The sequence below is a fragment of the Mastomys coucha genome, unplaced genomic scaffold, assembly GCF_008632895.1.
Source record: "Mastomys coucha isolate ucsf_1 unplaced genomic scaffold, UCSF_Mcou_1 pScaffold1, whole genome shotgun sequence".
NCBI classification, from domain to species: Eukaryota; Metazoa; Chordata; class Mammalia; order Rodentia; family Muridae; genus Mastomys; species Mastomys coucha.
Genome location: NW_022196891.1, coordinates 48239786 through 48262425, shown reverse-complemented (window position 1 = coordinate 48262425; position 22640 = coordinate 48239786). Strand labels below are relative to the sequence as shown.

The 22640-nt window shown below is 41.3% G+C and overlaps 1 protein-coding gene across 1 annotated transcript in view; it reads left to right on the top strand.

Annotated features, from left to right (window-relative positions):
- The window catches only part of Rnf2 (ring finger protein 2), a gene marked incomplete at its 3' end in the record, with an annotated part of 30018 nt that extends 7380 nt beyond the window's left edge, over positions 1-22638 (top strand). Inside the window, exons 2-7 of the mRNA XM_031378747.1 lie at positions 14363-14451; positions 16210-16370; positions 17119-17334; positions 20649-20921; positions 21983-22154; positions 22573-22638. Of these exons, the coding sequence (XP_031234607.1) occupies positions 14365-14451; positions 16210-16370; positions 17119-17334; positions 20649-20921; positions 21983-22154; positions 22573-22638 (975 nt within the window). The remainder of the gene's footprint in view (positions 1-14362; positions 14452-16209; positions 16371-17118; positions 17335-20648; positions 20922-21982; positions 22155-22572) is intronic.
- Between the last annotated feature and the right edge of the window lie 2 nt (positions 22639-22640).

The window sequence follows — 22640 nt, the reverse complement described above, 5'->3', positions numbered from 1 at the left end:
GCTCATGGCCAATCCTCAATGGTGAATCTCTCTCACTCTGGTCCTCACCAGAGGCGCTCTCATTGGGATCGGAAGTTCCGCCTCCTGTCCCACCCATCCTCTTTATTAACCAATCTGAGGTTGTGGAAAACAATCTTTACACAACTTTGAGACAGAAGATGCTTGGCAATGCCAACACTCTGATTGCAGCCAGATCTCGGCACAGCGGCACAGTGATCAGCATCTTAATACACAAAACCATCTCCCAGTAGTGTACACACTATGCCTGGCTTAGGTTAATCTCTTATTACAAATACAGTTTTTCAACAATCTACCATCTCCAGAAACAGAACAGACAGTATGTTTTTCTTCCTTGTTACATTTTTACTTGGTGGATCTGGATATCTCCTACCTATGGCTACTGGTATTACTACTGCCAACTTTATGCAGTTCTGGCGATTGAAGTCAGTGCTTTGTATGTGCTCAGCAAGAAGTCTACCAACTAAGCTATATCCCTAGCCCCTTAATGCACATTCCTCTTCCCAAGAAATCTTAGCTTTGGAATGCCAATTACATGTGGTATACTGGACTGGATCAATAGCTTGCTTTGATTTTGAAGAGAACAAAGTCTTTTTGGCAGATGAGAACTCCTAGGTAAAGTATCAGGGTAAAGAATGTGACTTGTCAAAAGGATAGACATATGAAGTGAATTAAACAAAAGTGCATGGTTCTGGTCAAATTAGGCAAAACCCCTCCAAATTTCACAGGAACAAAAAACCAAGAACCCTATAAGGTCTGTAGCACTAAGGATACCAATTCAGGTAAAAGCTATGGCTAACTCACTGCTTTAAATGTAAGTGTAGATGAACATGGGAAAGTAGAGGGTAATTATGCCCTTTAAGGTGAAAATGCAACAGCCTTGGTTATGACTTAATGCTGTATAGATACTTTTTTTTTTCTTCAAGACAGGGTTTCTCTGTGTAGTCCTGGCTGTCCTGGAACTCACTCTGTAGACCAGGCTGGCCTTGAACTCAGAAATCTGCCTGCCTCTGCCTCCTAAGTGCTAGGATTAAAGGCGTGTGCCCCTACTGCCCAGCATGGATACATATTTTACTTAGCCCAGGTTGACCTTGAACACATGTGGCTAAGGCTGCTCTTGAACTCCTTGATCCTCCTGTTCCTACCTCCTTGCACTTGGATTACAGGGTGTGAGCTACTATGCCCATCTTCTGTGCATAGGTTAATGTGGTTTTTTGTTGCCTTTTGGCTTGCTTTAGAAAGAAAAGGTGGCAGGTAATGATTAGGGTATTCAAGTTGAAAGCAGTTGTTAAAGGTAAATATCTTAGTTATGGAGAATGAGGCAAACTCTGTTCCTTAGAGCATTAAAGAATGCTTTTGAGGCTACTTAATATAAATCTATAATAAGGAAATTGGATCTTCAGCTGAAGTGATTGGCCTTAGTTCACCCTAGAACTTAGAAGCGGGGCTTGCATTAGCATGGAGAGCTTCTCCTTGCTCCTTCTCAGTGACCAGTATTCCTGTTTGTCTGATCGTCTCCACCTTGTGGCAGCAGGGTTTTACAAAGCTGGATAATAAATGGAGGCAGAACACTAGCGAGGTCTTCACTACTGACGGAAGAGTTGGGGGAAGGAAGAGCTGTAGTTTTTATTAGCTTTTGTCTAATGATTAGTGATAGTGAATACCCTTTTCTTTTTCCTTTGGAGAAATGTCTGTGCTTAAGTTCTTTGCCATTTTTTTTTTTAAATAGACTTACTCATTTTGTTCTAGTCAGAGTTCTTTAATGTATTCTAGATATTAATCCCTTACCAAAATAACTTTGCAAGTGTTTTCTTGAGATGGGCTTTGTGATTACTTCCAATGTTTTAGATTTGTTATTGTATTTATTTATGTGTCTGCTGTGAGCCTGGTTGCCGTGGCCTCTGAAGCCAGCAGTGGCAGATCCCGTGGACCTGATGGTACAAGTGCTTGTGATCTCCCTGGCTTTGGTTCTGGGAACTAGGTCCTCTGCCAGAGCAGAAAGATTGCATTGACTTAGTTTGAGTTGTATCATTTTCTTAAAAGTCTTAACTTTTTTAGTCTGTAAATACATGTTGCCTTTCCATTTGTTGACTTTCTTTTAAATTTTTGAGACATGTCTCACTATGCCCCTGTGGCTGGCTTAGAACTTGATGTATAAGAGAGGCCTTGAACTCATAGGCCTCTCTACCTCTGGAGTGCCAGGCTCTCTCTGCTGCTTAACTCTGGCTAACCTAGAGCTTATATTAAGCTGGTCTTGAGTTTTACAGTCTAACTGCCTCTGGAGTGTTGTGATTACAGGTGTGTGTTGCCATACTTGACTTTACTTTTTTAAAAAGTTGTTTTGAATGTATAGATTTTTGTTAGTGTTGCTTAAATCTATTTCTGAGTAATGCACCATTTAAAATTGGAAAACAGTACCAAGAAATGGGTTGTTGGGTAATTTTTGCAACTGTGTGAACATCAATGTACCTTTGCATTAAAATGTCTCTGATGTCCTATACCTTTGTGTATGCATTTTACTGCTGACTGGAATATAGGTTTGTGGTATACAACTATTACTTTTCTGTGCTTACAATGCTTGGCAAGTGCTCTAGGAGTGAGGGAGTGAGTTCATGCGTGCATGTGTACATGTGTGGATGCTCACTACTTGGAATTGTTTTATTTCCCTTTTATGTCATTCTTAATGTGTTGAATTCTCTCTTTTTAAATTAATTAATTAGCTAATGGATTTCGAGACAGGGTTTCTCTGTATAGCTCTGGCTGTCAGAACTCACTCTGTAGACCAGGCTGGCCTCCCAAGTGCTGATGTGCGCTACCACTGCCCGGCTTGTGTTGAATTTCTAATCAACTGATTTTACTGGCTTAGTTTTTCAGTTCTGTGGAATTTTCAGTTCTGTTCATACCAGATGATAGCATCTGAACAGAAGAAATACTTTTCACTTCGGGTGTCTTTTATTTCTTGTCTTGGTTTGTGTTTGTTTTTATCTATTTGTCTTAGAACATCCACTAACGTGTTTAGAATAGAAATGATAAAAATACCATTTCCTGTTTTACTCTTTAGCATCAGCATCTATGCAGTCACAAGTTAGGGGCTCTTTACTATTTTTCTAACTCATTTCCTATAATAGTATGTGTCCCCCCTCCCTGCCTCCTTTTAGTTCTGTTCTACCTACGTGGTTGTTACTTCTAATAGCTCTAATGAAGCCACACCTTGTCCCTTGAATGTTAGTACATGGGTGTTTTAATTAGGATTCTTACCTTGCTTAAATTGTCCTGTTTTTGCTGGGTGTTTTCATTGTTTTCTTTTGTTGTTGTTTTGTTTTTTGCCAGTCTGAGCACATCACTGTGCTGTGGATCTTTCTTACATGTAGCCTCCCTTACTGGGCTCTAGTGTACATTACATTTGCAGCTTGACTATCTGCTACTCTCCTGTCCCGCTTTCCTTTCTTTCTTTTTTTGGTCTCTGAGGTAAATGTGGCCTCCCAAGCACCGTTGTGGCAGCAGTGCACAGTCAGGTGAGCTCCTGACTCAGCTCACTGAGTGCCCTGGAACTCTCACCTCACCGAGTGCTACTCTTGCTTGTTCTTGTCCTGGCCTTCTCTCCTTAAGTAATTACTTACCCTTCTCCAAGGAGGATACTTTCCTCTGGGGAGCCTTGTCTGATTTTTTTTTTTTTATTTGACTATGTCTTTGTGCCCTCATAATGATTATCAAGTTGTGTGAAAGCATATATTGGGGTTGTCCTGTCCATTAGCCGGTAAGTAGACTGATGGGGGTTGTCTCCTGTCACAGTGGAAGCCTCTAGTAATGCCTCTGCCTCCCAAGTGCTGGGATTAAAGGCATGTGCCACCACTGCCTGGCTAAATTAATGATGTTCTTTAAAGAGTACTAGTTAACACAGTAATTTAGGTGAGTGTTCCAGATATTTTGTGCAATAAGCTTTTCAGTTGAAAAGGAAGAGCACCTTCTTTGTGTTTCTGGGAGCTTACAGAGATTACAGACACAGCTTTACATTACGGTGCTGAAAGTGGTGTGTATGGGGTGACAGGTTCTGGCACAGGCTGGGTAGAGATAGCAGTTTGGGTTGCCTACTCTAAATTTCTTCTTCTCCCCTGGTTTGAGTATGTTTCTAAAAATCTTAACATCTCTCTCCTGTAAGCAGGCATTGCTTTAATCAAGGAAGAAATTGTTCATTTACATGTGGCATAATATAATGCCAAGAGGTAAGGGAAAGATTTAGAGATGGGAGAATGGGTTTGAAGTGACCTTTATTTTGCTCTATTCAGAAAGGATACTGTGGAATAAAAATGATGAATGTCTTGTTAAAAATAGAGAAAGCTCTGTTTTGTTTTGTAGTAGCTTAAGTGAGCATATCTCAAAGTAATGAAGGGAAATGGGATAATGTAGAAATAATTCCTGGTATCTGTTTCACTGTACAAAACTAGAAAACGAATATGCTGCATACTTTTAAGTGCTATTTTTGGGGAATTATATCATTGGTGTGTTACTTTTGACAAGTATGATAGCTAAAATATTGTTTCTAAAATATATACACATTACAGTCTCTGAAGGTATAAAATGATATCTTAGAAAAAGGGCCTTTGAATGTCTAATTAAATTAATAATTTTGAAATGGGGAGATTATACTGGATTACTCAGGTGGGCCCGGAATGTCAGCACATGTTCTTAGAAGAGGAGGCAATGTGACTACAAAATCTAAGATTGACATATGTGGCCACACACAAAGAATACATTTGTCCAAAATTGCAGTAGGTAACATACTTCATAAAGCCCCTCCTCCCACCACGTGATTTGTGCAACCCAAGATAGATAGGAATGTGGGCCAATCCAAAACAAAATCATATATTTAAACAGATTCGAACTCAATTCTGCAGTTCTCCAGTGTAAATTTTGTAGATGACTGTATCATAAAGTAAGAAAGAATAGCCCTGCTAACACCTTGCTTTTAGAACTGAAGCAGAACGTGTGCCACCACCGCCTGGCTAGATCCTTTTTTCAAAGCTGTGGATGTGGCTATTACAGAATATTTGAATACTTGCCTAGTATGTGAAGACCCCTGGGTTCCACTTAAGGAGGTTGTGTATAGCTGGGCGTGGTGGTGCACGCTTTAATCCCAGCACTTGGGAGGCAGAGGCAGGTGGATTTCTGAGTTTGAGGCCAGCCTGGTCTACAGAGTGAGTTCCAGGACAGCCAAGGCCATACAGAGAAACTCTGGGGGCGGGGGCGGGGGTGGGGGACAAGCAAAAAAAAAGAATGTGTAGAAAAATGGTATATAGTGGTTAGATTCCTCAACTAGCCACAAGATTAATTCATAATGTAGTCAAATAAATATAAATGTAACCTTTTACTAGTTTTTAATGCAAGAACAGGGAGTGAAATACTTAGTTCTCAACCTTTTTAATGCTGCGACCCTTTAGTACAATTCCTCATGTTGTAGTGACACCTAACCATAAAATTATTTTCCTTTCTACTTCATAACTGTAATTTTGCTATTGTTATTAATCATAATGTAAATATTTGTATTTTCTGGTGGTCTTAGGCAACCCCTGTGGACTCCAAAGGTTTAGAGCCCCTATTCTAAGGAAAATCATGAAACTTGTAGTTTTTAATATATTTTTGTACTTAATGTGTTGTCCATGTCTCCTACCCCCAAGCTGAGCTTTGGATCCAACCCAGGACCCGGTGCTTCCTGGGCTAGTTCTCTGATGTGGAGCTTCCCCCTTACCCTCCTCTTCTATATTGGGGCATTCTCATTCATTTACTCAGGCTGCTCTGGACTTAACTCTAGCCCAGTCTGGCTTTGTACTCAAAATCCTCCTGTCTCTCAGGCTCCTGAGTCCTTAGACCTATATAATTCTTTCTATACTCGCTATTTAATATACATTTGTTCTGAAAAACAGTTTTTTCAAAAATCTGTTACTGCTTTTAATGCCTGAATTAAAGGATAGTAAGAACCACATTCTGTATTATGGGATGACAAACTTCATACACACACACACACACACACACACACTCCCTTGGAAGTAGGTACAAGACTTCTGGGTGGAAGCAGGTTAATTGTCACAGCAATGCAGTGAGAATTGACAACTTGGTAGACAAGGAACCAGGTCTATTTCCATCACTAATCGAGGGCAAATGGCTTGGATCTCTAGTGTAAACAGGTTCTTATTGGAAACAGTGAGTTCTTAATCTTTAGAATGTAGTGAACGTGTCTAGGCAAGAAAATTAGACAAGGCTTCTGAATAACCCCTCAAATGTGTGTAGTCTGGAATTTCATCTCTAGTGAATTTTTGTTATTATTGTTGTTGTTAATGATAGATATTTTTTCCTTAGAAATCTCTGGCTATGCAAAACATAAAAGCATTTCTGTTTATTATTAAATCTTTCTTTCTTTTTCTGAGCCTCTTATCCCTTTTGATATCCGGTTTCTTCATTTGATAAAATATTTCATATATTAAAAAAAATGTAGGGATATCTTTATACAGTTTCTACAGTAGTTAAGGCAGTCCATATCAACATTGGTCATTTGGTAACAGTAATAATCTCAGTGGTTGTGGTTGTCAGGCTAAGAAATCCCTAGCCTTGTCACCACTACTTTCCAGTGTGCTTGGAAAGCTGCCTTGTATGATTTATAACCTCCACCCACCCTACAGCAAGTGGCTTGTGCTCTTACCTAACTCCTACATAAATTACTTTTGCTTATTCAGGTAATGCATTTCAGTACTGTCACAGAAGGGGGAGGTGTTTTTGTCAATGGCTAGTTTTTCCAGTTACAGTAGGAAACTATGTCCTGAGTATAAAGTACTTTATTTGCATTTTTACCTGTCTTCCAGTAATCAATTAGGGTGTGATTTCTTGATATCCTGAGGGAAGAATTGATGGCTAATGTTGGTTGTCAACCTAAGTGGCCTCAGAGATGCTGCTTGGAGGTTTTTTTTGTTTTTTGGGTTTTTTTGTTTTGTTTTGTTTTGTTTTTAAGACAGGGTTTCCCTGTGTAGCAGCCTTGGCTCTTCTGGAACTCGAGATCCACTTACCTGTCTCCTCAGTGCAGGGATCAAAGGTGTGTGCCACCACTGGCTTGAGGGATGCTGTTTTAGTCAGCTGTTTATCAGTTACTTGGAATAGAGAGGGAAAGCAAGCAAACAAATAAAAACAAACAGTATTTATTTTGGCTTCTAATTTCAGAGGCCCAGGGTCACTTGGCTTGTGGGACAGAACATCATAGTGGGGTGTGTGGTAGACTGGAAATACTTTATTCTCTGGTTGGTTGGTTGGTTTTCAAGAGTCTTCTTATATATCCTTGACTGTCCTGAAACTTGCAGTGTAGACAAGGCTGTTCTTGAAGTCACAGAGATTTGCCTGCCTCTGACTCTGGAGTGCTGGCAAGAGGTAATATTTCATGATGCAGAGGGAAACATTAGGAGCTGGGCACAAGATAGTCTTTCAAATTATATTACTGATGACCAGCTTTCTACAGTCAAGCATCAACTCCTGGTCTCTACCAACTCCTAGAAATACCATCATATTATTAAGTCATCAGGACAATAACCCATCAATAAGATCAGGAGCCTCTCAACCCAATCACTTTTGATTATTGGATCCACAAGTTGGGGACCAAGCCTATATAGGCACATGAGCCTTTTAGGGTGGTTAGTGCCCATTAATATGTTTACATTTTTGGTTTTACATATCAGTTAAGGAGTAACTTGGACTTTGTATGTTGTGTGCTTATGTTCTTGTTGGTTGTACACCCAGGTGCAGGCCTCAGAGTTGTAGCCTAGCACTACTTTCAGCTCCAGTTCTTGGCTTCTTGATGAGTGAGTACAGTGTACCAAGCAGCTGCTGGATCCTTTGCTTGCACAAGCTGAACCGTCTGCCATTTTTTCCCTCACGTGATGGACCAGATCTCTAGAACTAGGAAATACTTCTCCTAAGTTGTTCCTGTTGGGTATTTTGTTGTAAGAACACAGATGTAGCCAGGCAGTGGTGGCGCATGCCACCTGGTCTACAGAGTGAGTTCCAGGACAGCCAAGGCTAAACAGGGAAACTCTGTCTCGGGGGGGAAAAAAAAAAGCCCACAGATGTAAATACAAACAATTAAATCTGTGTGATATACATTTTCGCAGGCCCACTCTAGAAGGGAAGGTAAGAAATTATTAAGGAAGAATTGGCCAAAAAGCAAGACTGGAATTCAGCAGGACAACATTAAATCCTCTATGCCCACCAGCGTCTGAGCCACGTAGTGTTGTAGTTTGGGCTCTCCAGTATTGGGCAGTGCTGCCTTTATACAGCCTTTTGTCCCACGTGGTCTAACATTGGGTGCGGACTTTCCTTGAGCTACCTGCAGCGTTCTTCTGTAGATAGATGGCCGTTTTCCGGTATCCCAGGCTTCCATACTGTATTCATTGTGGGGCTGCCTGTAGGGATTCAGAATCTGCCACAAATTGGTCACATAACCTTCTAGGCCTTCCTTGGAAATTTTGGTGGAAGATACATGGACCCTGTAGTGGTTGTATTCTGCAAGCATACAAAGACAGTTCCATAGAGTGCTCAGTTGTGTCACCAGCTTTGTTTATATCTGGGTTGCCATAGACCAGTGATTCTCAACCTCCTAATGCTACGACCCCTTTAATAGGGTTCTTTTTTTTTTTCTTTCGAGACAGGGTTTCTCTGTATAGCCCTGGCTATCCTGGAACTCACTCTGTAGGCCAGGCTGGCCTCGAACTCAGAAATCCACGTGCCTCTGCCCCCCAAGTGCTGGGATTAAAGGCATGCACCACTACCACCGCCCAGCTAAGACAGCTCTTATAAGGACAACATTTTAACTCGGGCTAACTTACAGGTTCAGAAGTTCAGTTCATTATCATCAAGGCAGGAACATTGCAGCATCCAGGCAGGCATGGTGCAGGAGGAACTGAGAGTTTACATCTTCATCTGCAGGCTGCCAGGAGAAGATTGGCTTCCAGGTAGTTAGAATGAGGGTCTTAAAGCCCACGCTCTCAGTGACACACCTACTCCAATAGGGCCACTTCTAAAAGTGCCACTCCCTGGACCGAGCATATATAGACCATCACATTCCACTCCCTGGGCCCCATGGGCTTGTTCAAATATGATTATATGGGGGGCCATACCTAAACATAGCGTAATGCAAGGTACATTTAGTCCAACTTCAAAGGTCCCCTTCGACTGTAGCAGTCTCAACAGTGTTAAAAGTTCAAAGTTTCTTCTGAGATTCATCCAATCACTTAACTATAATCCCCAAAGCAAGACAGGGAACCAGTTGGGCAAACTCCAAACTCTGAATCATCGTATCTGATTTCAAGGAGGTCTTTAGATTCCCAACTCCTTTTTCATCTTTGTTGACTGCAACAAACTTCTTTCTCCTGGCCTGGTTCTGCTCCTTAGCAGCTTTCCTCAGCAAATAGCCCACAGCTCTGGCATCTTGAATATCTTGGTCTCCAAGGCAACTTCAGTGTTACAGCTTCTTGTTTCAATGTCTGGACTCCTCCAAAGGGCTGGTGTCACTTCTCTAGCTCTGCCCTCTGTAGCACTCTAAGCTCAGGTTGATCCACTCAACTGCTGCTGCTGTTCTTGGTGATCATCCCATGGTACTGGCATCTTCAGTACACTGGGGTCTTCTGCGGCAGTTAGGCTATACCAATAGCCTCTCGTAGGCTCTCTTCATGGTGCCAAGCCTCAGCTCCTTTGCATGACCCCTTCAGTCCTGGGCCAACAGCTGCAACTGTGGCTTCACCTTGACCAGTGGCCTTCCATGGCCTCTCACAGTGCCAAGCCTCAGCTGCTCTCCATGACCCCTTTATACCTTCAAAACCAGTACCACCTGGGTGATTTATAAACATTACCAAGTTCAGCTGCAGCATGAGGTACAACCTTGGCTACCCCTGGAACAAAGCTTCTTTGTGCTCTCACAAAACACTCAGATTCCACCTCAGTGATGCTGGTCTCGTCTGTCACCGATAGTTTCTTAGCTCCAGCTAACCAGCATCAGTTGTTCCAGTAGTCCTTTATATTCTTGACTCTAAAGCCAGAACCACGTGACCAAAGCTGCCAAGGTCTGTTGCTTGATGGGGCTAGAACATATAACCCACCCAGCCCCCCACCCCACTTGTTCTATTGCTCTGTCTCCTGTAATTCTGGGATTAAAGGCATATACCATCATGCCTGGATTTAAAAGGTGAGCCTAGAATCTGCTCTGTTCAAGGCTGGCCTTGAACTCAGATCTGCTTGCCTTTGCCTTCAGGGATTAAAGGCTTGTACTACCATGCCTGGACCTAAATTTAGCTGGGTGAGATCTTGCCCCAAAGTCACCACTCCCTTAATTCAATTTAATCTCCTTGAACACAGGGTTCGGATCCATTTCACTTCCTGGAACCCCTTTAATACTGTATATTGTATAGTTTTCCTTTCTCAGTTTGCTACATTTGTTTTAAAATGCTCTTCATGAGACTTAACCAGAGAACAAAGTCTTGTTTCTGAGACTTCCTTTGTCATTGCAATTAATCTGAGTCTCTTCATCTTAGCCTCAGGGAGACTCTTCGTATAAGGGCAAAAAGCAGCTATGTTCTTCAGTCTCTAGGTCACATACTGAAGGTCTTCTCCACTGAAATCTCTCTGGCCAGGTTGGCACAGTTCAAATCAGCAGCAAAATCTTCCTACTTCCTACTAGGATGGCTCATTAAGCCTGACCTAAAACATACCATGGCTTTCCAAATTCAAAGTCCCCAAGTCCACATTCTTCCAAACAACATGGTCAACCCGACCCACTCCCAGGTACCAACTTCTGTCAATTGCTGTGAACAGACACCTTGACCAAGGCAAGTCTTACAAAGGACAATATTTAATTGGATTGGCTTCCAGTCCATTCTTATCAAGGTGGAAACATGGCGGCATCCAGGCAGGCATGGTGCAAGAGGAGCTATCTTCATCTGAAGGCTGCTAACAGAATACTGGCTTCCAGGCATCTAGGATGAGGGTCTTAAAGCCCACAACCATAGTGACTCACCTACTCTAACAGAGCCACTCCCCAGGCCAAGCTTATACAAAGCATCACAACTCCCAACTATAAAATTATCTTGTTGCTACTTCACAACTGTAATTTTGCTACTATTATGAATTGTAATGTAAAACTCTGCTTTCCTATGGTCTTAGGATGACTCCTATGAAAGAATTCTTAGACTCCCAAAGGGGTTGCAACCCCACAGGTTAACAAGCACTGCTTTAGACAGTGGTTACAAGTGGCCTGTGGTTGCTTAGGCTACTGAACCACGGGGAAAAAACATACCATTGTCCTTATGGGAGTATGGCTTACAATGTTTGCAAACTATACGGTCAGTTTCTGAGGTACTCCTAAGGTTTTCTTTTCTGTTATCCCAGTGTAGTATGTGCTTGGTGGCCTTTTTTTCCTCTCTCTCTCTTTTTTTTTTTGTTTTTGTTTTTTGGTTTTTGGTTGTTTTTTTTTTCAAGACAGGGTTTCTCTGTGTATACCTGGCTGTCCTGGAACTCACTCTGTAGACCAGGCTAGCCTCAAACTCAGAAATCCACCTGCCTCTGCCTCCCAAGTGCTGGGATTAAAGGCGTGCACCACCACTGCCTTGGTGGCCTTTTTAATGATATAATTTTAAACAACACCCCCACTTCACCTCTGCAGGTCTTGCTGCGTAAAGTAGGCTAATTTTGAATTTGTTATTTGCTCTTCCCAGACATTTCCCTTTCCTTCCTTTCTTCCTCCTGTCCCCCTCCCCCCGTCCCACTGGTTGGCCTGGAATCAATCTGTAGACTAGGCTGGGGAGACCATCCACCTGCCTCTGCCTCCTTCCCAGTGCTGGGATTAAAGGTGTGGCTCACCACCATCTGGAGTAATCTTTTTAAAATTAGTTTTAGTTCTATTCTGTTTTTATATTTGCTTATGTACACTTTTGCTGCTGTGCCAAGTTCTTGGAGTCTTCTCTACACACCATGTGTCTCAGAGATTGAACTCATGTTGTCAGGCCTAGTGGCTAACAACTACTTACTTCCCTGGCTCTGAGTCTGCAGTGCCTTCTGTGTACTGGGGTTGCAGGCAAGCACCAGCAGCCTGGCCCATGCACACCATCCTTGTCTACACCTCCTTATTTCAGGGCAGAGAAGTCGTTTGTTCTATCTTGGCTTCTGTCATTGTAAACTCAGCTACAAAATAAAAATGGCCAGCAATAATAGATGCTGAACAGTGTTGTGTCTTGAAATTTTCCCTGCCAAAATAATTAGTTTGTCACTGTTAAACTTAACCTTTAATAGTTTAAACCCATAGACATTGTAGTAGACAGTGTCCTTTCAAATGTAACATGAGTGCTCTCTAATCTGAAGCTCTCTACATTCCTGTGGGTGTGTTGAACTTTGAATTCCTACCAGATTCACCCATGAAGTTCTGCTTATACTGTTGTAAGCTTTTCCTAGCCAGCTTTTCTAAACTTTTCCAAAATTCTCCCACAAACCAGTTCCAAGATGCTAACTAATTCTTTTTTACCAGTTTTATTGCTTCAGTGGCCCTGATTCCTTGGTACCGATTTTCTGTTAGCTGTGTCCCTGTGGCCTAAATATCTGAGACAGTGAAGCAGAGGGATTTGCTTTGGCTTATGGTTACAGAAGTGTGTCAGCCTATCATGGACATGGCAGAATAGCAATGCTCCGCAGGACAGTTATTAACCAGAGGTGTCTCTTTAAGTAAGTGTTCCTGTTTTCCTTTGAGAGCTTCCGTAATGCAGCTATTTCTCTCCATGTCCTGTGAACTTTTTGCTTCCTTCATACCCCCTTCTACAGACCCTTGCTTAGTCTAGTTAAGATATTTTATCTTCTCTGAGTTTTTCATGTTGTTTGTACATTATTCCCCAGAGGCTGATGAGCATGTTTCTATTATTTTTAATTTTCTGTATATAAATCATGTGTCAGTTAAGCAGAGCCATTTGCTGGTGATTTATCCTCTTTTGGAAAGTATTCCCTGTGTAGTTTTTTGATGTCCCTCTATCATATTAAGCTGCTGCCTTTCTCAGTCTTCATAGGCTGCAAGAGAAGACTTGGAGGGCTCTCTGGTCTGTTCTTGGCTTGCCTGCTTTGTTTGTCCCAGACAGCTGAAGGGGTTTTCCGATCCCTCCAGCACTGAAGTCAGGCAAGACTACGTTTTTATTCCCAGATCCATTAGCTCACTGCTCCCAGCCCCGGAGAGGAGCTGAGGAGCTGAGATTATTCTCCTCCACTGTGCTGCTGAGACAAAGAAGAGGGAATGTGTGTTTCCATCTGGGTTGTCATGAGAGACAGGCTGGACAGAAGCCCGTTCTTTGGGTAGACCCCAGGAAAATTGAATTATTGGGGACATACAAAGTGTACTTCTCTTCCCTCTCCGGATAGAAGTTGGAAGCCAAGTTTCTCCTAATAATGGTCCTATATTGGTGATTATGACACTTGAAGCTGTCTGGAATTTTCCTAATGCCTTCCACGTGGCTGATTATTTTGTCCTGACCAGTGAAGCTAGAGTCTCCTATGTAGCTAATGGATTGCCCCAAAGGGCATCTGTCTGATATGATGACATTAAGGTGATATTAAGGTGAACTCTTAATATATTGGAGATTAGGCTTTCCTCTCTTTCTTCTTCTTCTTCTCCTCCTTCTGCTTCTTCTGCTTCTTTTTGTTTTTTTTTTTTTTTCGAGACAGGGTTTCTCTGTGTATCCCTGGCTGTCCTGGAACTCACTCTGTAGACCAGGCTGGCCTCGAACTCAGAAATCCGCCTGCCTCTGCCTCTGCTTCCCAAGTGCTGGGATTAAAGGCATGCGCCACCACTGCCCGGCTGAGATTAGGCTTTCTATTTTAAACTTTCCCAGTGATAGATTCAGCTGGAACAAACTAACAATAGGCAGACTGAAAAGAGAAAGAAGGGTCTGATGGTACAGAAAGGGAAGTAGGGAGATACATACATTTTAGGGGAGTAGTGAATGTTTTCTAGGAGGGAATGAGCAGGAACCCAGGCAAGGTTCCTCTGAGTTAGGGATGTGGTGTTTGGTTTTTAGTTTTTATTTTTGTTAAAAAATATTTAAAAGCACTGTACTCCTTTTTGATGGAACCAATCCCTAGGTAATGTCAGAGAAAAACCTTGCTGTTTCTCAAGTGTTCTCAGATGTTAAAGGCTGCTCAGATGTTGAAGGCTGGAGGGGTATATTTTGAAGTATTGCTTTCTAAGGTATAAAGTTTGGACAATAGTTGGGGAATATATATACATTTTGACCATTGCACTTCCTTTTCAAATACTAAAACTTTATCTCCTTTTTATTCCTAGAAATGTCTCAGGCTGTGCAGACAAATGGAACTCAACCATTAAGCAAAACATGGGAACTCAGTTTGTACGAGTTACAACGAACACCTCAGGTAATACCATACAGACTACTATAATTCAGGGAAATAGGAGGTCTACGTAAACTGGGGTACCTTTGTAGAAAAGGAAGACTTAAAGAGAACTTAGCAGTGATAATAAACTTACATAACAGCAGTCTGCATCATGTTTGGCTGACACTTCATTCATTCAGCAAAGTTACATTCTCTGTTTAGTTCTATTATTTAATTCCATGGAAGCATCTAACTTTTAATATTTTAAATATATCATTTAAAAATCATCTTTGAGCTGGGCAGTGATGGCACACACCCTTAATCCCAGCACTTAGGAGGCAGAGACAGGCAGATTTCTGAGTTCGAGGCCAGCCTGGTCTACAGAGTGAGTTCCAGGACAGCCAGGGCTGCACAGAGAAACCCTGTCTCGAAAAACAAAAACAAACAAACAAAAAAAATCGCCTTTGAATCTCAAAAGGTCTAATTATACAGAGAAGTTTTATAAACTAATAGCCTCCGTTGAGTGTCAGGGAAGCAATACTGAATAAATTTAATGTGGCCTTAGCCTGCAAACTATTCAGAGAGCAAACAGCTCCATATTTATAAAGTTACATACATGAGAGATTGAGTAAAGGGAAAGCCTCCTCTGCAGGAATAGGAATCAATAGAGCCAGTGGAGCGGGGAGGGACGGGAGGGACGGAACAGCCACTACTGTGAGAAGGTGGGCGTGTGAAGAGTCGGGAATGGCAGGCTTTGAGGCAAGCATGCTTATAGTATTTATTCATTGTATGTTTGCCCTTGGATTGGATGTAGAGGTGCCGAATAGAATCTGTAAAATAGGTGAAATATTGGGGATTCTTAGTACTTTTTAAACTAGATATGAGAACTAAGAGAGATGAATAAAAGTCTGATTTCATTCAAAGGCTTTCACCTTTTAGAAATTAGGTAAGTAACCTTAGTTACTTAGAAGCATATCTTCATATTTGCTTGACCATTTTTTAAAAATAAAACTTTTCTGTAGAATTAGACTTTTTGAGGTTCAAAGGTGATTTTTAAATGATATTTTAAACTTTTAAAACTTAGATGCTTTCATGGAATTAAACAATTTTGAGACAATCTCATTTCCCAGGGTGTCCTCAAACTCACTTTGTTGCAGAGGACAACCTTGAACCTTTTGATGATCGTGTCTCTGCCTCCCAAATGCTTGTTACAGCTGTGGTCCTGCATTTCATCTCTGTTTCTGTTATGAAATCCCCTGAAACAGTTTAGGGGAAGAAAAGGCTATAATTCAGGTTACAGTCCTTAGTAGTCCTGGTCATAGTAATTAGCTTGATTAGGGTTTACTGAGATGCAGAATTAGGCTTAACCAAACCCTAAGAATTCTTCCATCTTGAAAATAAAAACATTTTTTTTTTTTTTAACTTAAGTAACTCATGCTCTTCCTCAATGGTTTATAATTCTGGGCTAGGTTTGTAACACAATAAGAGTGACTCACTAACAACAAAAAGCCACCGGTCAGTCCCAGCACTACATAAACCAGGCAGGCTAATTTCCTACTAATACTCTCTCTTTCCCCCTTTTCCCAGAGACACCCCTTTTAGTATTAAGGGCGTTTAAATAATGCAGGGTAAAGAGCCTGGAAAATATTTTAGCTAGGACAAAATTGGCTATGTGTTTAAACTGGCTATGAACTGAGCATGATGACTTGGGTGATAGGTACATACATGTTTGTTTTTATGATCTTCAGTACTTGGTGAGTTTATCAATAATAATAAAGATTAAGTATCTCTCTTTTACAGGAGGCAATAACAGATGGCTTGGAAATTGTGGTTTCACCCAGAAGTCTACACAGTGAATTAATGTGCCCAATTTGTTTGGATATGTTGAAGAACACCATGACTACAAAGGAGTGTTTACATCGGTTTTGTGCAGATTGTATTATCACAGCCCTTAGAAGTGGGTATGTTGGAGTGAGTTCTTATTGGATCCTTATACTACAGCACAGCACTGCTTTCTGGAGCTTGAGAAATATGTTGCCTATAAGTATTTGAGAATTGGAACCCTTCCTAAAAGGTGTAGAGGCTTATTGGAGGGCTTTTTCTTCTCTCTCTCTCTCTCTCTCTCTCTCTCTCTCTCTCTCTCTCTTTCTCTCAAAGATTTTTATTTTTTTTAAATATATATTTTTTAAAGATTTATTTATTTATTATATGTAAGTACACTGTAGCTGTCTTCAGACATCCCAGAAGAGGATGTCAAATCTCATTACAGATGGTTGTGTGCAACCATGTAGTTGCTGGGATTTGAACTCAAAATCTTTGGAAGAGAAGGCAGTGCTTTTAGCTGCTGAGCTATCTCTCTAACCCTCTCTTGTAAGAAAGGACAGGTTCTTTCTTACATTGTGTCCAGGCTAGTCTGGAACTTGCAGTGTGGTCCTCACTAGCCTGGTTTCTGTTCAATCTCCTACTTCAGCTTCCCAAGGGCTGAGATTACAGGGTGAGCTGCTCTCAGGCGTCTCCGTGTGTCTCCTTACAAGTGGTATCAGCTACCGTTTCTGAAGTCACGTTTGACTTGTTTATCTGCTTTTCAAGGAGAGTTTAGTTAACCACTTTACATTTTTGTGATGATAGAAATAACTATTTAGAAATTAGATATTTTTGTTTGTAGCACAACAATACTGTCATGTTTACATTTTCTTCTCTTTTATTTAGCAACAAAGAATGTCCTACCTGTCGGAAAAAGCTGGTTTCTAAAAGATCACTAAGGCCAGACCCAAACTTTGATGCACTCATCAGCAAGATTTACCCAAGTCGTGATGAGTATGAAGCTCATCAAGAGAGGGTATTAGCAAGGATCAACAAGCACAACAATCAGCAGGCTCTCAGCCACAGCATTGAGGAGGGGCTGAAGATACAGGCCATGAACAGGTACGTGAGAGGGGGCAGAGGTGGACCCTGTCAGATACTTATCAAATAATGGGCTTACTTTTTTTTGTAAGATTGAACACAGTTACAAAATAGTTGTGCATAGTTCCAGAGTATTGCATTTAGAATATTAGACTCTTGGAAAGGCTTGTGAGAGCCAACTTCTGAAAGTTATCCTTTGACTTGTACACATGTGCCCATAAAGACACATCACACACACAACCTTCTTGTACCTCTTCTACATATAGTAAATACCTTTGAGAGGATTGTCTCTGTCTGGTTCTAAAGCCCCCTTCATACTGCTCAGTCACATTGCCCCTGTGGAAGTTCATAGTGAGCTCTGTGTTAATTGTGCAGTGTGATGATGGTGAGTGGGTTGAAGACAATGAAGTACCTAGCAGCAGTTAGTGCAATTGATTTATCTTCTTTTAACAGTTTTCTTGCCTTTTCAAGATAGGATTTCTCTGTATAGCCCTGGCTGTCTTAGAACTCACTCTGTAGACCAGGCTGGCCTCGAACTCAGAAATCCACCTGCCTCTGCCTCCCAATCACTACCTGGCTTATTTCTCTGATTCTTACTTGTGTTGCTAGCATCATTATTTGTCCAACTTTTAGCACAATAGGTAGTCTATAGGTGATGTTATCTAATTTCAGGCTTTAATTACCATCCATGCATACTGTACTGGCTGGTTTTGTGTGCCAACTTGACACAGGCTGCAGTTATCACAGAGAAGGGAGCTTCAGTTGAGGAAGTTCCTCCATGAGACCCAGCTTTGGGGCATTTTCTCAATTAGTGATCAAGAGGGTAAGGTCCCTTGTGGGTGGTGCTATCCCTGGGCTGGAAGTCTTGGGTTCTATAAGAGAGTAGGCTGAGCAAGCCAGTAAGGAACATCTCTCCATGGCCTCTGCTTTAGCTCCTGCTTCCTGACCTGCTTGAGTTCCAGTCCTGACTTCCTCTGGTGATCAACAGCAATGTGGACCGTTTCCTCCCCAACATGCTTTTTGGTTATGATGTTTTTACAGGAATAGAAACCCTGACTAATACACATACCTAGGCTGGACTGCAGAATTTTAGAATGAATTTATTTCCTCTTTAATAGCTCAGAGATCATTCTTTACATTTGAGGCAAGGTCTCACTATGTAACCTTGGCTCTCAAACTTGCTCTGGAAACCAGGCTAGTTTTGAACGCACAAGGATTGGCTTGCTCCTGCCCTCTGGATCTTGGGATTAAAGGTGTGTATAGCTGGCCTCTCTTGGATAGTTAAAAAGTGTTTCAGAATTAGCATATCAGTGTGAAGACTTTATCAGAACCAGTTTACTGATGTTCTATTTCCCTGCTTTTATCTCCCAGTCTAGTCAGTTTTCAGGGATAATCATAATTTTCTAAATAAGTAAAAGGCCTACTGGTTTAATGGTTGTCACAGAGTTAATAGAAGGATGTCTTGAAAAGGTTTCTTTTATCTCAGGGCTCTGATCTCATAACCGATCAAGTAGTTGGAGCTTCCACATACTGTTTTTAGGTTCTAAGTGATTCTGAAGTACAGTGGTCAAACCGCCTTTGCTATAAAGATTAAAAGATGAGTTCCATTTGTGAATTACAACTGTATTTCTGAAAGTAAGGTACGGTGTTAAATGTTGAATGTCCTTTTTAGAGTATAGTCCAGTCCTGAGTTGTAAGGACTTCATAGTTTATGTTAGTCTCATGAGGATTGCAGTTATCCTTGGTGAAATACTTCTGTAGATAGTCTCTGGCTTGTCCAACCCATGTATGAAGATTAGAGGACAACTTGTGGGCGTCGACTCTTTGCTTCCATCAGGTGGGTTCTGGGAATGGAACTCAGATTGTCACGTGACTGCAAGCACCCTGTTTGCTGTGCTACCTGAGTGGCCTGGCCTGTGATAGGCTCGTGGCTGGCCCGCGGCTCAGCCTCTGCCTTTTGTGTGTGTTCATTCTTTCAGCACTTCATCTCAGGCGTGCTCATGGTGATACCTGAGTCTGTTGTTATTCCAGCACTCCATTCCTCTCTTTCCTGTCTACTTTTCTTCCACAGTGCTTATTTTCTGACACCTGTATCTACTGGTTTTGGAGTCTACATTCCACTTGGACTTTTTCAAATACTTTCAGATATGTTTTATATATTTTAGTTGTTAAGTGTTTATAATCCCCCCTCCCATCTCTGTTCTTTCATGAGGTAGCATCATGTCATATAGACCTGCCCGCCTAGAACACGCTGTAGGACAGGCTGGCTTCAAGTGTGTGGTGACCCTCTTGCCTAGTTTCCCTGAGTCCTGAGATTACAAGGGTGAGCCACCACATTCGGACACAATTTTAATTTATTCATTGCTCTTCATATACTAATTGTAAAATACTGCCATCAGTACAGCGCGTCCTGCTTAGATGTAATTTCTTGTACGTGAACATCATTCTTTAAATGCTGCCATTATAACGTGTCATGTTAGCTTTGCTTCATCTTCATATGGCCCAGTGTCGCCATTGAACATTGAATTAGTCTTTTGGTTGTTTTTTCTTCATATGGGACTTTCTATGTTTTAAACTTACAGTAAACATCTAAGAAAGTATATTAACTGTGTAAATAGTAATAGTTTATTTAGCTTACTTATGTTTAATCATTTCCTGACCAACTTCTAGAATTTTTTTTATTTTGTGAAATAGGAACTCTTATCTAAGTAGTGCTTGCTATTCTGTCTCACTCTTCTCTTGGCTCCTGCTAACTACCTTCTAATTGACGTTTCATAGAGGTGATGTCATACAGTGTTTGTCCATTTCCTTTAGTCTTTGTTTGTTCAGTAGTAATTACTAAGTGAGTACTTTTTTAATTTCATTTTTGAGACAGAGTCTCTCACCCTACCTTGATTCTGTTCTGTAGATCAGGCTTATTTTTATCTTTCAAAGATTGGCTGCTTCTGCCTCCCAAGATGAGCCTTCTAGATCTGAGGGACTTGTGGGAATCAGAGACAATGTATTCCCCCAAATTTACTTGTCAAATTTTATCTCTTGTACTTTTTTTTTAACTTTAGAATTCTAAAGTTCAGGGCTGGAGAGATGGCTCAGTGGTTAAGAGCATTGGCTGCTTCCAGGGAACCTAAGTTCAATTCCCAGCTCACATGGCAGTTCACAACAATTCCCAGGGAATCCAGCACTCAGTCACTGCATGCACTACACACACATGTATATACTATAGGCACAAACACCCATGCACATAAAATTAAAGTAACAGTTAAAAAACAAACAAAATGGTTTCAAGTTTGATGGCTTAAGGATAATGTAAACTTTATTCCTTTCCTCTTAATTAGATTACAGCGAGGCAAAAAGCAGCAGATTGAAAATGGCAGTGGAGCAGAAGACAATGGTGACAGTTCCCATTGTAGCAATGCATCCACACACAGCAATCAGGAAGCTGGCCCTAGTAACAAACGGACCAAAACTTCTGATGACTCTGGGCTTGAACTTGATAACAACAATGCAGCAGTGGCAATAGATCCAGTGATGGATGGTGCTAGTGAGATTGAGTTAGTGTTCAGGCCCCATCCAACTCTAATGGAAAAGGATGACAGTGCACAGACAAGGTAAGTGTGGAAGCTGGTTCCAGATCACATGGGTTTACAAGGTTTAATAGAACAGTTTGTATATGAAATAAAGTCAGTATTTGTCATCCTAGTTTTAGAGTTCAAACTGAATGTACTACTGCCTAGATTGCTTGTTTGCTTTCTCTCCCTCCCTCTCTCTTTCTACTTTTTCAATGAAAAGTTGCTCTTCACAAAGGAGCAAACCTCATAGTTGATGAAGAAAACTTAATCCAGAAGATGCTCTGAATTTCATACTGTCAAAGGTGAACTTCCATAACCTGTCATGCAGTGCCTGTCAGGAGTGCAGCTAAGCATCAAATATTTGTTGAAGGAGTGATTGAATAGTCTACCATGCTTACAAAAATACTAAAATTAGTACTTCTCTGTTCAGCTTTCAAAACCAGAAATATTAATTCTTCCTCTTTTTTTTTTTTCTTTTTTTTGGCTTTTTAAAACCGGTCTCTTTGTGAGGCTCTGGCTGTCTTGGAACTCACTCTGTAGACCAGTCTGGCTTTGATTCTGCCTCTCCAGTACAGGATTAAAGACATGAGCCACCATGCCCAGCAGAAATGTTAATTGCTTTTTTGTTTTGTTGTGGTTTGTTTTTTTTTGAGACAGAGTTTCTCTGTGTAGCTTTGGCTGTTCTAGAACTCACTCTGTAGACCAGGCTGGCCTCAAACTCAGAAATCCACCTGCCTCTGCCTCCCAAGTGCTGGGATTAAAGGCGTGTGCCACCACCGCCCGGCAGATGTGTTAATTCTTAAGATAGTTTGCTCTTCTTAATATTCCTCTCTTTGCAGCCAACAGATTCTAGTAATTAAGGTTGAAAGGTTTGCTTTTTTTTTTTTAAAGAACATTGTATATTAGTTTGATTTTTGTTGCTTTGTACCATGAATTATAGTAAAGGTAGTGAGCTTTCATGTCCTGTCTGCTTATTATAGAGCAGTTAATATCTGTTTTCAATCATTGGAACATACATGTTTTACATAGCTTTTTGGCTCCATGATTTAGGAACTTTAATATACTCTACAAATTAAATGTTTGCTGCTTTATTCTTTTAGATACATAAAGACTTCAGGCAATGCCACTGTTGATCACTTATCCAAGTATCTGGCTGTGAGGTTAGCTTTAGAAGAGCTTCGAAGCAAAGGAGAATCAAACCAGATGAACCTGGATACAGCCAGTGAGAAACAGTACACCATCTACATAGCCACAGCCAGTGGCCAGTTCACTGTGAGTATTTGTCAGTGACTGTTGAGCTTGACTAAGTAGCAAGAGTGGTCTGGGTGGGTTTGTTAGGAGCAGGAGCCCTGGTGCCCTTTATTTTCTTCTGCTGTGCACACGGCCCTGATGCCCTTTATTTTCTTCTGCTGTGCACACGGTCCTGATGCCCTTTATTTTCTTCTGCTGTGCACACGGCCCTGATGCCCTTTATTTTCTTCTGCTGTGCACACGGTCCTGGTGCCCTTTATTTTCTTCTGCTGTGCACACGGTCCTGATGCCCTTTATTTTATTCTGCTGTGCACACAGTCCTGATGCCCTTTATTTTATTCTGCTGTGCACACAAGCCTGTGGCCCTTTGTTGTTTGCTTAGACTCACTGTTACTGAGCACTGTGCATTTTCATAATCTTGCCTCTCTTTTTGTTTTAGGTTTTAAATGGCTCATTCTCTTTGGAATTGGTCAGTGAGAAATACTGGAAAGTGAACAAACCCATGGA